Here is a 15,617-nt window from a genome sequence, read left to right as displayed (position 1 = left end):
GGCAATACCCTCTCCCGTTGACGAGTACTGGCTGTTCGAAAAACATGCATTTCCTCTGCACAACTCTGTATTATAGGGCATTTGATGCAAATTCGAATATATTTTTCTAATTTTTGAGCTATCACTCAACTTTCAATCACTGTACCTTAATTTATCATTAATTGAAATAATATTTTCAACTATGAAACTTATGTTATTACCTTTCAAAACATTCAAATACTATCTATTACCTTTCTAAGTGGAATATGTGGACTTACCAAGTCAATTTTCTTTATAGTTTCTGTACTAGGGTTTTGTAATGAGATGATATTCACAAAACAGACTGAAATTGTAATAAATAATGTAATTCTTAAAATACACTGTACAGAATTTTTATATTAAATAATTTTCGGCAGTCAAAGATTGTATGTAGTGATATTGATGAAGAATAAAGAATTAGTCAGTTGTTTATCATAGTATTTATGTCACCTGAAATTCTTTCAAAGTCATTGTTAGCTCCTTGCAATACAAGCATAGATACCCTTAACACTGATGTATTCTTCCTCTAGTCAAGTACTAACATTCCTAAGAGTTAATTTTTGACCATTTTTTTGAAAATCCATGAAAAATTCTATGGAAAACATTAATGGATTTCATGAAAAATGAATTCATTACCTCTTGCATGTTTCTGCTGCCCTGGTAGTATTTCCAGTTAATTTCATCCAACACTATTCAGAAAGTGTTAAAATCAAATGAAAGTTGAAAAATGAAATTAAAGTCCTTTCGTACTAATAAACCATAAATTAAAATAGATAGAAACCAACCTGGCTCACGCCGGTTTGAACTCAAATCATGTAATCTTTTAAAGGTCGAACAGACCTAAAAGATGAAGAAGCTTTCTGAGAAATGTCGAAGTTTGGCACCCCCAGCTATACAGGATGAGTTATGCGGCTTTAAACATAAAATTTGCAAATTTTCAAACGGCCATATCTAATGAACGGTTAGGAATTTTGCAAATCGGATTCCAGATTCGTGTTTCTCGCATCAAAGAGCATAAGATCACGAAGTTTGAGCGATTTTTATTCTTCACAAATCAATGACAATCAATCCAACGTGCAAACAGTGAGAGAAATAAAGAAGTATCTCGGATTCGGCTGAAATTTGCACCATAGATGGAAGCTTGAACTGAGAAATGTCGGAGCCAAATTTGGCACCCCCAACTAGAGGATGAGTTATGCGGCTTCAAACATGAAATTTGCAAATTTTCAAACGGCCATATCTAATTAATGGTAAGGAATTTCGCCAATTTGATGACATTATATTGTTTCTCTCGTCAAATCATTGCTGAGAGTTTGAGCGATTTTAATTAATTTTTGGATTCATGAAAAATGAATTCGTTACCGTAAACCGGGGTGAATTCGGACTACTGTGGCGAAGTCGGACAGAGCTACCCGCGTCTACTGATTTTGAATTTGGAGGCATTAGACACTCGATATAACCTCAAAAAGTGGTGACTCGAGAAGGCAGTAAGCTGTTGAATGTTGTTTACATGTTTTAAGAACCAACACACGTGATATTTCGAGTGAATAAATAGAAATTTGAAGTGCCAAAAATATTGATTTACATTTATATTGATCAAAACCTCCACAAATCATCGATATCAAAGTAAGTTGAAGCTTGCACTTATTTTTCTTCGATAATACATATTCTCAGCTACATAACCAAACTTTCACATTCTATGTTTTCGACTTTTTAGTATTTTTTATATAATAAATACTGAAAAGTCACACTTTTCAGGGGCGAATTCGGACATGCCAAGAATGGTTGTAAAATGGTGTTTAAAGTTTAAATGTCAAAACAAACGTAATTTTCATTATTCTATGCATTGCGGTACAGATACGGTATTGTGACAAACTTTTTTTTGGGGGGGGGGGGGGTGCAAAATGTTTTATGAGTGAAGGGGTGTACAACATGCCAATATTGTGTAGTTTTTCATTATTTTATGTTTAGCTAATGCATTATTGTGTACCTACATTTTTATTACCTATTCTATGCATGTCGGTACAGAGGTGTACTGTGATCAACTTTTATTGTTGGGAGGGGGGGAGTAGAATAACTTTTTCTTGAAGGGGGTACAACATGCCAATATTGTGAACTTTTTCATTATTTTATGTTTAGATAAAATGAGTTACAGTGTAATGTTTCATTATTATTAGCTTAGTGGTACGGAGGCGTACCGTGACCTACTTTTTAAAATGGGGGGGGGGCAAAAATATTTTTGTGGAGTACAACATGTCAATATTGTGTAGTTCAGGCATTGACAAAATTCTTTTTTTTAAGGGTTTTCAACATGACAAGGAAATATAAGCCAGTCCTTGGGCCAACTGGCCACAAGAAATATAGTGAAGAATCACTTCTAAAAGCTGTAAGAGAGGTGAAGACTGGATTACTAACGATACGTAAAGCTGCAGAGAAACATGGGGTCCCAAGGTCTACGCTATCACATTATCTGAAAAGAAGCCGTTCAGGACAAATGCATCGTAAACCGGGGGGACAACCTGTTTTGTCAAACAATGATGAACAATGTTTGATGGATGGACTCCTTGTATGTGCAGAGTGGGGTTACCCACTACACGCTGCAGACGTGAAAGATGTTGTGCAGTCTTTTCTGAACCGGGAGGGTAGGGTAGTGAAGCGTTTCAAAGACAATAGGCCTGGAGAGGATTGGACTTGGAATTTTTTAAAAAGACACCCCCAACTGACCAATAGGTTCGCGGAGAACATCAAGAGGTGCAGAGCAGCAGTTGATGCTGAGGCAGTAAAAAGCTATTTTGAACACTTAGACAAAACTCTTGAGCCTGAAGGAAGTGCTGCAATTCCACCTGAAAATTGGGTGAACTTCGATGAAACAAATTTTTCCGATGACCCCGGATCCAAAAAGTAATTGTGCGTCGAGGCTGCCGCCGTCCAGAAAGAATAATGGACCACTCTAAAAGCTCCACTAGTGTTATGATGGCAGTAAATGGGAGGGGTGATCTACTGCCACCATTCACTGTGTACAAATCTCAATTTTTGTACCCCACCTGGATAGAGGGTGGTCTCCCAGGAATGAGATATGGATGTAGCAAGAGTGGGTGGTTTGACATGCGCCTGTTCGAGGAATGGTTCATCACGGTGGCCCTCGTCTATTTTCGTGACAAAGTGGGGAGAAAGTTGTTGATTGGTGACAACCTAGCCAGTCACTTCTCAGCTGAGGTTATAAGACTGTGTAAGCTGAATGGCATTGATTTTGTTTTCTTTCCGCCAAATTCTACCCACTTATTCCAGCCGTTGGATGTTGCAGTTTTCAGAAGCATGAAAGCTGCCTGGCGTAGCACATTAGGAGAGTGGAAGAAGAGGAACAGAGGTGCTGTGCAAAAATCTGTGTTCCCCAGACTTTTGCGTGAAGCTATAGAATCCATGGGGGACAAACTTCGAGCGAACATCATTGCTGGATTTAGGGCTACTGGTCTAATCCCATTAGACAAAGAGGAGGTGCTCAAGAAGCTACCTAAGCAAGCAGATGATACTTCACCAAATTGGTGCGATGCTCTAAGAGAAAAGTTGGAGGAGACACGAAAAGGTGACACTCCTAAAAGTCGTGGGAAACGCGTGACTGTCCATCCAGGGCAGAGCATCACAACAACATGTTTGAATAATGACACCGACAATAACGTCCTGCAAACTGTTATGGCTGAAGAGGAAGGAATCTTTGCATCTGAGTCTGAAGAAAGTGATGCTGGCACCTCCCATGAAGAGCTGGTCAACATCCCTGATGAGCACAAGGCTGAAGGTGACTTCGTCCTTGTTAAATTCGTGACACAAGAAGATAACCGGGACAAAGTTTATGTTGGAAGAATCGAAAACATCCTTGATACAGAGAACACTGAATATGAAATTCGATTTTTAAGAAAGAAGGATGGAAAAAAGGAGATTACTTTCAGTTTTCCTGATATCCCAGACATTGAAACTGTGTCACTGGGATCAATCATAACAAAACTGAAACCCAAAAAACTGCGTAGAGAAAAGTTCATGTTCCCTGGACTAGAAGACTTTGTAAATATTAAGAATGTATACTAATATTATCTGATTGTGTTCAATTCATTCCTTCATATTATCTGATTGTATTTTTGATTTTTTGCATTATTGATTTTGCATTATAGTAAATTTCAATAGTGAATTTTATGGATAAATGCTTCTAATTATTTTTAAAGGGTTTTCTGTTTTTTTTTAAACGAAAATATGTGTCCGAAATAGCCCCTAGTGTCATCAGAATTCGGAAATAAATGCAAAACAACCTGTGTCCGACTTCACCCCAACCCATGGGGTGAATCCGGACACAATTTGGGATTTAAAAAAAAAAAACGGGTTGGTGTACAAATATGAAAATGGGATAGAAAGCACCGGGAAGAACAGTAGATTTTATATTCCAAGTATGAAAATGATCATTTTAATATAAACCACTTAAATATTTAAAAAACCTGAAAAAGTGTCCGACTTCACCCCGGTTTACGGTACCTGTTGCATTTTTCTGCTGTGCTGTTCTAATTCTCATCCAATACAAATGAGCTCAGTAGTCACAAAAATCCTGAGAAATTTGAATTTCCCGCTCAAATCAGTCCGTACCTCCTGCATGTTTCTGTTGCCCTGGTAGTATTTTAGTTGGATTTAAATTTGTACCAGGGATTCAGAACACTTGAAGAGGTAGCAGGTTTTTTGCAACGCCTTCCAATGCAAGCATAGGCAACCCGCAACACTGCTATAGTTTGTGTACCTCTTCTATGTTTCTGATGCCCTGGTAGAAATCTGGTCATTTCTAATATGCAAATGAGCTACTATTTGAGCGGGAAATTCAAATTTCTCATGATTTATACTATTTGAGCGGGAAATTCAAATTTCTCATGATTTATACTATTTGAGCGGGAAATTCAAATTTCCATGATTTATATACTATTTGAGCGGGAAATTCAAATTTCTCATGATTACTATTTGAGCGGGAAATTCAAATATCTCAGGATTTTTGTGACTACTGAGCTCATTTGTATTTTAGAAAAATGTAACAGGGAGTTAGAACTTAGCAAGAGGTAGCCGAAGCTGATTATTGCTTACACACACATTAAATATATGTGTGTTTGTTTCAGTTGATTGATTATATGTGTTTATTTTCAATGTCATCAAATGCAAGACTTTGTATTTTCAAGATCTATCATCATTTGGTACCAAAATCAAACAAATCCAACCATCCTTTCAGAGTTTTCCTTAGGACAAAAAGTTGTCCTTAAGGACAAAAAGTCCTTAATTTTTTGTTTGAGAAAAACTGAAAGCAGGTATCTCAGATTTGGCTGAAATATGCACTAATAATAGAGCTTGACCTGATAAATGTCTAGGCCAAATAGCCCCTAGCTACTATGGAGCTCCAAACAAAATTTGCATATTAGTAAAAAAATGAGAGTAAAATAGGTCAGGTAAAATATCAGCTACATGAATCCAAACATCAGAATAATATATTATTTATTCATTGATCATGATTTATTTGTACAGTGTCACATTCAACAAGCAAAAATATTTTCTCAATCACATGACATAATATTTCAAACCCGATTACAAAATCTTGACGAGTAATTTTGATATGTACAATAATTGAAATACCAGATAAAGTTTGATCAATTTAGTGCCGGTTGCACAAAATCCGGTTTAAATTTAATCGTGATTAATCCAACGAGAAGCCGTCTTATCATAAATTCATTCTCTGATTGGCTCTCGTGAATTTAATCACGGTTGAAATTTAACCGGTTTTCGTGCAACCGGGCCTTACTGTTTTAATAACATAGTTGATGTCATTATTCACATAAATACGATGCATATTGTACAGTAATATTCAAAAAATAAACAGTTTTAATTTATTTTCCAACAGTATTTAACTTGAATTATTGCAAACATAGATTTCTAATATCCATCCCATGATAGAGGCACAATTCTGTTAAAAGTGTTACAATGATACAGTATTGTACAATACTGAACAGTAGTATACATTATCGAGAAAAATGGCATTTCAATTAATGATTTGAATTTGTCAATCTTCACTGAATTCTCATTTCTATTCAATTAACTGCATTGCAGTAAAAGTATAATTATTTTCCTTACTCATAACGAAATTAATTACTGAACTTTATAACTAATACCCAAAATTTCATTAAAACAATGACAATTCACTATTATTATTTATAATCACTGACTAACTTACAAGAATACACAATTAAAATAAAATACTGTTTAAAATTGGCTGATTACTCGGCAGCCTTTGAGCTGTAATAAATATTGTGAGTGATGTGCTCGATTGCATTACATAAATATATCAAGGATAGATAAACTTGAATAGATGTAATAATCAATGATAAATCAATACATAAATTATTAAATAAGAAGACCACAAACAAAATGCGTTTCACAACCATCAAGAGTTAAGGCTATGCAAAGGCTAAAAAAAACTTTTTATTCGTGATATTTTTCAAAGTTTTTAGATTTGTATATCATCAAGCTATCAAAATGAAAAAGTTTTCTCAGGAAAACATTACTTTTTGAGATATGAGCGCCTAAAGTTTAAATTTTTGGGACAGAACATTTCAAATTCGGTAAGAGATAAATCCATGAGATTTAGAGGATAGATTCTTCATGGTATTGTTGATCTAGTAAAACAAAAATTTTCTGAAAATATCAATTTTTAAGATAGTTATTCAATTTACTAAAAATAACCAAAGATAACTTTTGGTTGAGTAATTTTTGGTAATTTGAATAACTTTTCCAAAAATTGATATTTTCAGAAAATTTCTGTTTTACTAGATCAACAATACCATGAAGAATCCATCCTCTAAATCTCATGGATTTATATCGTACCGAATTTGAAAAGTTCTGTCTCAAAAATTCAAGCTTCAGTCGCTCATATCTCAAAAAGTAATGATCGAAAATAAAAGGTTTCCTGAGAAAACTTTTTCATTTTGATAGCTTGATGATATATACAAATAGAAAAACTTAGAAAAATATCACCAGTAAAAAGTTTATTTTTTAGCCTTTGCACAGCCTTAAAAAAGAAAATACAAAAGTAAATTCTTGAATAAAATAAGTAAACATTTGTAAAACTTTATAAAAAAAGTAATAAATCGTTAAAAATAATCACTAATTTAAAGCTGGACTGGGCTTAAAGTCGATTAAAGTTTCATTGAATACATGTGATGTAATTAATTATGGCACTATTGGCCGAGAAAGTTATAGAATAAGTATAGAAAATAGGAATTATTGATAGTAGCACAAGACACCGTTTCTAGAAAACTTATGAAACCAATTTGGGACATTAGATTTAATAAATGTCCTAGAAACCAGTCCATAATATCCTAATAAATCAGATTTAAATAAGAGATCCACAATAGAGCAAGTTCGAATGTGCGTATAGACAATTTATAAATTTGATTGCAAAATATCGACCATTGTTGCATCGATTCAATTACGACGTATCAATACTTTTAACCAAAGACCTTAAAGATGCATAGACTCACATGCAGCGCTAGTGTCGTACTTTGAATTGAAATCGGCCATTGAGGGGGCAACCTATAAGATTATAACATACCAATTCCTTTGTAATCTATAATATTACTAATATATAGATATAATATCTAGTGCTAAAATACCCCAATGGCGGCCTTCGATTTCAAGTAAGAGCTATCATTGGGAAGGCATAGGCATTGTGGGTCTATATCTCTTCAAGGTCTTTGCTGTTAACCAACCAATAATATGAAGATTGTGCATTGGTTACTAGAACTAAAGGAATGTAAAAATATAACAACTACATTCAAAATTATAGAAACTGCTCAAACAGTACAATATTATAATAAAAATATTTGCAATTAAAGTGAAAAGGAAAGAACACATTATTGGACGTTTAGCACGAATTATGGAGCATAAAAAACACAATAATAGAAACACCTCGACATATGAGAAGCATGATAAATAATGTCTCCAAAAGTATATGAATCCAATGTTATAATCCATACGAAATTACTTCAGACTTGGAGGGATATGCGGCGCAGAGAAATAGAGGGAGATCAGCCAATTACAGTGATTAATAGAGTCATAGTAGAAGCGCAGTTGCCAATTTGTCAGTCGTCTGACTGCTTTCAGAGAGTAAACTTCGCATGTGTAGCATGAGCACATGAACAGTCACTGGAAGTTGGAAGCGCAGTAGAAGCGCAGTTGCCAATTTGTCAGTCGTCTGACTGCTTTCAGACAGTAAACTTCGACTGTGCAGCATAAGCACATGAACAGTCACTAGAAGTTGGAGAACGCTGGCCGCTTCAAAACGGCAACATCGCACCCTTGTATCCCTCCCGCTGTATGCTTTCTCTGCTGCGCATGTCCATTACAAGTAAGAAGTAATTTTGTACAGAGTATAGTTCTCATGGCTTTAAAGTTTACAAACTGGCTTTATCAAGATTTCTATAATTTTTTTATTGGCAAAACAATATTCTATCTGAATATTTATAGAAATAAAGTACCTATTGAAATAGCAATATCTACTACAGTAAAGTCTAAAATATGGCATCAACACATAGTTTGTTATTGATAAAAAATTAAAGCAGCACTCTAAAATCTAGCTCGAGTCTTCTTAGAGATAGAAGGGAACATTATTATTATATTATTGTGATATTTCAATAGACAAAATGACGTTCAGAGTCGTAAAGCACAATATTTTATAGCATGCAGAGGTCTTACTTTCAACTTCTGTTACAAATTCCATTCTTTACAAGAATAAGTACTACTTCTTGTATTCAATAACAAACTTGATGAAAACTAAGATAATAATTTGAAAGACCTTTCAAATAAATAAAAGTAGGCGAAGATTCAAAAAGAAGAGAAATTCTATAGTGAGGTCCACATTATAATGGCAGTGGAGAAAGATAGGAGAACAACGTTGCCGATCCGAAGCAGTCTTGTCAATGCCTTCAATAAAAGGTAGCTGATACAGGTTTATTGATGTAATAAATATTAACTGTTCATTCTCGTTTAAAGTGATCAATTATATTTTGTAAAGCAAGAAACTATATTTTTCAATATTTTCTATTTTATATTTGATTAGCTATGGAATTAATCAATTATATTTTTCAATAATATGATAATGAATTTTCATAATTAAGATGAAATATCTTGTTATATTATTAATTCTACATTGTTAAAAGACTATTTGATAAAGCGAAAAAGAGATAGCTGTCCTGTCAATGCCTTCTATAGACGGTAGCTGATACAGGTTTATTGATGTAATATTAACTGTTCATTCTCATTTAAAATAATCAATCATATTTTATTAAGCAAGAATTTATATTTTTCAATAATTTCATAATGAATTTACATATTCAAGATGAAATATTTTGTCAATTATTAATTCTACATTTTTAAAAGACGATCTGGCAACAGAGCAAAGCGAGGAAGAGATAGCGCTATCCGCTTTGTTGAACGATAGACAAGGATAGCAATACCATTGCTAATCAAACACTGCCATTATAACGTGGACCTCAAAACTATAAGATTACAATGCAATCAACTACGATAGAATATTTTTTCAAGATGCCATGGACCTTCAAATAATCTATTTAAAATATTTGATACGTTATTTCTAATAGTTTGCACATGAATTAAAATTATGAATGATAGTTCAAGATGTAAATAAAAATAGATATCTGAGTATCCTTTTTAAAAATTTTTAAAAAGGTATTTAGATTTTCTATTTTTATCTATATTCAAAAGTAGCCCTATAGAAAAATGACATTAGTTCAAGATTATAATAGACCCTGATTAGAGAATGAATAATAAAGCTGTTAAAATCTTGTCTATGGCTGATTGAAGAAATCAACAAATTTTTCAGAAGTTTTTTCAACTCATAAATAAATTATTATTTCAATGGCAATTAAAACAGTGAATTATCTGTCTTCAAACATACATCTACTATTTACAATGATTATATACATTTACTGGCAAAACCTTCCAATTAACGAAGGATGTTTTGATTATAAATTCTACACTAAAATTGAATTACTTATTCTTTCGGCTCTCAAAAACACAACTAATCAAATCGTACATACAATTCACTAAACCCAATAAAATACTAGTAAACGAACAATAAATAATTCTCATAAAAAATAATACACATCGTCTCCAACACCCCTATGAAACTTTGTTTCAAGTTACATTAAATAATTGATTAAAACTAAATAATATTTCATTGAATAAATATCAGAAGATTTTGTAAGATGTTCAGAATTATCTAGAAAAACGTGTTGGGGGACATTCTGGGTGAAAAACATTAGTATCCTGCAGTAGGATACGTAAAACAGTATAAATATGATACAGTATCACCTCAAATGATACAAAAATACATAAGTATCCTGCAGTAGGATACGTGAAACAGTATAAATATGATACAGTATCACCTCAAATGATACAAAAATACATTAGTATCCTGCAGTAGGATACGTAAAACAGTAAAAATATGATACAGTATCACCTCAAATGATACAAAAATACATTAGTAAGACACAGTATCAAATTCAATTTACACAGATATTATTAAACAGCATAATGATACAGTAATCAAACTATTGTAATACAACTATTAATTATAGGTTTGGTTTAAAGCACTATTAATATAATTTTTAACAAACTGACAATGAGTGTCAATCAAGACATCTAGCACAAGTCAAAAAATACTTTGAATACATTATCACAGTTCAGAATAAACATGTGATATTATCAACTTACCAGTTACTTACAGCAATTAATTATTGTAATATTGTTCAAGGGCACACTCACTCATTATTATCTAGTACAAATATAGCGGGTGATTCAAAAAGGGCTTTACAACTTCGAAAATTCATAAAAATCTTATCAAACAAGGTACAGAGCTGGTTTTTGTGTTGTTTAAAAGGAAAACACTTCAAGTTTTAAGTCCGCTATTGCCTGGTCCAGTGACACACTGCAACATGTGTGTGATAGCCATAAAGTGAACGTTTTTTTGTGCGTTGACTAAGAGGAAAGTGTACGGGCCTTTTTTCCAAGAGATACAGCAACAACGGCATAGTGTACCTTGATATGTTGCAAAAATTTCTGATACCACAGATCGATGAGGATGACTGTGAACGAAATTTTTTCTTTATGCAAGATGGCGCATCACCACAGTATCTGACTGACGTCCGGGATTTTCTTAATTACCGCTTTCCAAATCAGTGGATTGGCCGTGATGCGCCAATTGCATGGCCACCTCGTTCCCCAGACCTAACACCGCTGGATTTTTTCTTGTGGGATTTCATAAAAGATATGGTGTACTGTACGTACCTTCTTTACCAGCCACTCTACCTGAGCTTAGAGCAAGGATTTGCGCTGCTGTTGAGCAAGTTACACCTGAAATGCTAGTGCGTGTCTGGAAAGAAATATCGATTCGATAATCGACTATCGATTCGATAATCGACTATCGATTCGATAATCGACTATCGATTGGATGTCTGCAGGGAAGTCACATAGAACATCTTTAGTTCAAGGAAAAAAACTTGAAGTGTTTTCCTTTAAAACAACATCAAAACCAGCTCTGTACCTTGTTTAATAAGATTTATATGAAATTTCAAAGTTGTAAAGCCCTTTTTGAATCACCCTATATAATCAGGGTAATGTAACTTATTGTTGATTTGACAAATATAGGAAAAGTATTACTATAATAATATATTAATATTGAATATTGTATTATCTAGTATGTTCCAATTATAAATCCAAACCGAACATCTTACTAAATCTTCATAGCTTACATCAGCTTTGGTTTGCACATAATTTCCTATTCAACGATGACGAGGCATTTTATGTAGGAATGATTTGTAATCATTATAACCAATAATTAAACAATGGAAATACTAACTGTGGAAAGTATACAGTAATAATTGTTGGGTGTTATGTACACGATCACAAAAATTTAGAAATTGGTGTACCTTAATTTTTTTTGGAAAGCAATACTTTCCTTACCTATGGTAATAGGGCAAGGAAAGTAAAAAAGCATCTGATTGGGACCGAATAACATGAAAAATAAACTGGGTATCAGGGGATGGAGACGGAGACGTACGGCTGCCAATAGAGACGAATGGAGAGGCTTCTTGAAGGAGGTCAAGGCTTTGAATGAGCTGTATCGCTAAGGAATAATAATAGTAGTAAGCTACCTACTATAGTAGGTAAAAATTTACAAAAATAAAATTAACTTTTCAATTAACGAGTATGATAATTATGGAATGCTAATTTTTCAGTAGTTCACTGAAGTCAATAATGAATTCAATTATGCTATTGTCATAAAATTGAAATTGAATAAATTCCGTCAAATCAAATAAAAATGATGCCTCGCCATCGATTGAATGTCAATACAAAAAAAACTCTTAAAACCTCACTAAGACACATTGCTGGATTAACACTGTACTGTTTATAACCTCTCAACCGTAATCTGCTGTACTGCTTTTATCCTTTAATTGCTAGAGGGCCCACTGTTTTCAGATAGACAAGGATTAGTTTCAAAGAAATTTACAACTTCGAAAATTCATAAAATCTTATCAAACAAGGTACAGAGCTGGTTTTTGTGTTGTTTAAAAGGAAAACACTTCAAGTTTTAAGTCCGCTATTGCCTGGTCCAGTGACACACTGCAACATGTGTGTGATAGCCATAAAGTGAACGTTTTTTTGTGCGTTGACTAAGAGGAAAGTGTACGGGCCTTTTTTCCAAGAGATACAGCAACAACGGCATAGTGTACCTTGATATGTTGCAAAAATTTCTGATACCACAGATCGATGAGGATGACTGTGAACGAAATTTTTTCTTTATGCAAGATGGCGCATCACCACAGTATCTGACTGACGTCCGGGATTTTCTTAATTACCGCTTTCCAAATCAGTGGATTGGCCGTGATGCGCCAATTGCATGGCCACCTCGTTCCCCAGACCTAACACCGCTGGATTTTTTCTTGTGGGATTTCATAAAAGATATGGTGTACTGTACGTACCTTCTTTACCAGCCACTCTACCTGAGCTTAGAGCAAGGATTTGCGCTGCTGTTGAGCAAGTTACACCTGAAATGCTAGTGCGTGTCTGGAAAGAAATATCGATTCGATAATCGACTATCGATTCGATAATCGACTATCGATTCGATAATCGACTATCGATTGGATGTCTGCAGGGAAGTCACATAGAACATCTTTAGTTCAAGGAAAAAAACTTGAAGTGTTTTCCTTTAAAACAACATCAAAACCAGCTCTGTACCTTGTTTAATAAGATTTATATGAAATTTCAAAGTTGTAAAGCCCTTTTTGAATCACCCTATATAATCAGGGTAATGTAACTTATTGTTGATTTGACAAATATAGGAAAAGTATTACTATAATAATATATTAATATTGAATATTATATTATCTAGTATGTTCCAATTATAAATCCAAACCGAACATCTTACTAAATCTTCATAGCTTACATCAGCTTTGGTTTGCACATAATTTCCTATTCAACGATGACGAGGCATTATGTAGGAATGATTTGTAATCATTATAACCAATAATTAAACAATGGAAATACTAACTGTGGAAAGTATACAGTAATAAATTGTTGGGTGTTATGTACACGATCACAAAAATTTAGAAATTGGTGTACCTTAATTTTTTTTGGAAAGCAATACTTTCCTTACCTATGGTAATAGGGCAAGGAAAGTAAAAAAGCATCTGATTGGGACCGAATAACATGAAAAATAAACTGGGTATCAGGGGATGGAGACGGAGACGTACGGCTGCCAATAGAGACGAATGGAGAGGCTTCTTGAAGGAGGTCAAGGCTTTGAATGAGCTGTATCGCTAAGGAATAATAATAGTAGTAAGCTACCTACTATAGTAGGTAAAAATTTACAAAAATAAAAATTAACTTTTCAATTAACGAGTATGATAATTATGGAATGCTAATTTTTCAGTAGTTCACTGAAGTCAATAATGAATTCAATTATGCTATTGTCATAAAATTGAAATTGAATAAATTCCGTCAAATCAAATAAAAATGATGCCTCGCCATCGATTGAATGTCAATACAAAAAAAACTCTTAAAACCTCACTAAGACACATTGCTGGATTAACACTGTACTGTTTATAACCTCTCAACCGTAATCTGCTGTACTGCTTTTATCCTTTAATTGCTAGAGGGCCCACTGTTTTCAGATAGACAAGGATTAGTTTCAAAGAAATTTACAAGTCTTAGATTCAACAAAAAAAAATGCTTGCCTTAGCCGTGCATACAATTCGATTTCAGAATTTTGGAGTTTTAAACGACAAGGCGCCCCTGTTATTTAGAAATTTTGGATAATTTTAGAATTAAATGTATGCTATTATATCCACTGAACTCTCTAAAAGCAACAGGAGCTTTTCTTGCATTTGTTTCTACACATTCTCAATATTGATTGACAACTGTTTTTATCTCAAGATTAATTTGATTCTTAATTTTATCTCCTGGTGCAGCTACTATAGAACAGGACTTGTAAATTTTCTTTGAACCAGACCCTCGACCACTCGAACCAACAATTACTCACTCACTAGCCTACCCCCCACCCCTTGGCGGCCGTCAAACGGACGTCTCCGAGTTCAACCGTAGAACAAACCGGTTGCTGGTGGGGTCGATGACCTCCTCGGTGAGGTTGAGGTGGGGCAGTGCGACCACCTGGCAGAGCAGCGACACGTCCTTCTGTCGCAGCTGGAACGAGCAGCCGGGGCGCAGCGGGCGCGACAGCAGCTCGCCGCACACCAGCGACCACGTCTGCACAGGTACGCGCTCCTTTTCGTTCTACAAACAAACACAATATTTATTCTTCACTAATGAAGCAGTCAGAATATTAAGTAATGCAGATTCATTGTAAACTGCTATTCAAGGAAAATTCAATATTAACAGTTTTCAATGAATTCTTGTATCAGTGTTTGAAGGAGATAAAATTGAGGGAAATAGTATATTTCGCACCTGGGGTCGAAAATGAGACTTTTCCGGCTCGAAATCGGTTTTCAAGTCCGAGGCCGTAGGCCGAGGACTAGAAAAAATTGAGAGCCGGAAGAACATTTTTGCCCGTGGTACGAATGCTATTTTTCGCCACACACAAAAATAAACAATATATATATGAGAATAGTTGTTTACTAAGCACTTCCGAAAGCAGAAGTGGAAGGTGATAGCTCTAGCAAATCTGAGGTAATCTGAATGTCAGGAAATTGTCCAAGTATTTTTATTTTTTATTCTGATTTGTCTAAATAACCTAAAAGATGATGTTCAATTATGTGGGAGGTTGAGTTTATACTTTTTTATTCTTTCAAATGACAATAAGATGATATTATTATAAATGTTTTAATTATTGAATAATGAACACAAATAATGAAATTTTTTTGATCAGCTGTTTTTTGATCACCTTTCTTAGTTTCATGTTAGCGGCTGGAAAGGGTATTCTTTCCGGCCTGGGCCGGAAAGAAACCTGTTCTGACGTCAGACGAGAGTCGTCTGCAAACAATGTCTTTCAGATC

At 34.2% G+C, this 15,617-nt stretch overlaps 1 protein-coding gene across 1 annotated transcript in view; it reads right to left on the bottom strand.

The window, feature by feature from the left end:
- Positions 1–12,621: 12,621 nt before the first annotated feature.
- Positions 12,622–15,617, bottom strand: part of LOC111051618 (vang-like protein 2) — a 43,142-nt gene continuing 40,146 nt past the window's right edge. The window contains exon 9 of the mRNA XM_039433470.1: positions 12,622–14,898. Within this exon, the coding sequence (XP_039289404.1) occupies positions 14,680–14,898 (219 nt within the window). The 3' untranslated portion in view covers positions 12,622–14,679. The remainder of the gene's footprint in view (positions 14,899–15,617) is intronic.

This window comes from Nilaparvata lugens, chromosome 7, assembly GCF_014356525.2.
Source record: "Nilaparvata lugens isolate BPH chromosome 7, ASM1435652v1, whole genome shotgun sequence".
NCBI lineage: Eukaryota > Metazoa > Arthropoda > Insecta > Hemiptera > Delphacidae > Nilaparvata > Nilaparvata lugens.
Note: the sequence above shows the minus strand (reverse complement) of the source record. Positions and strands in the feature narration are given on the sequence as shown.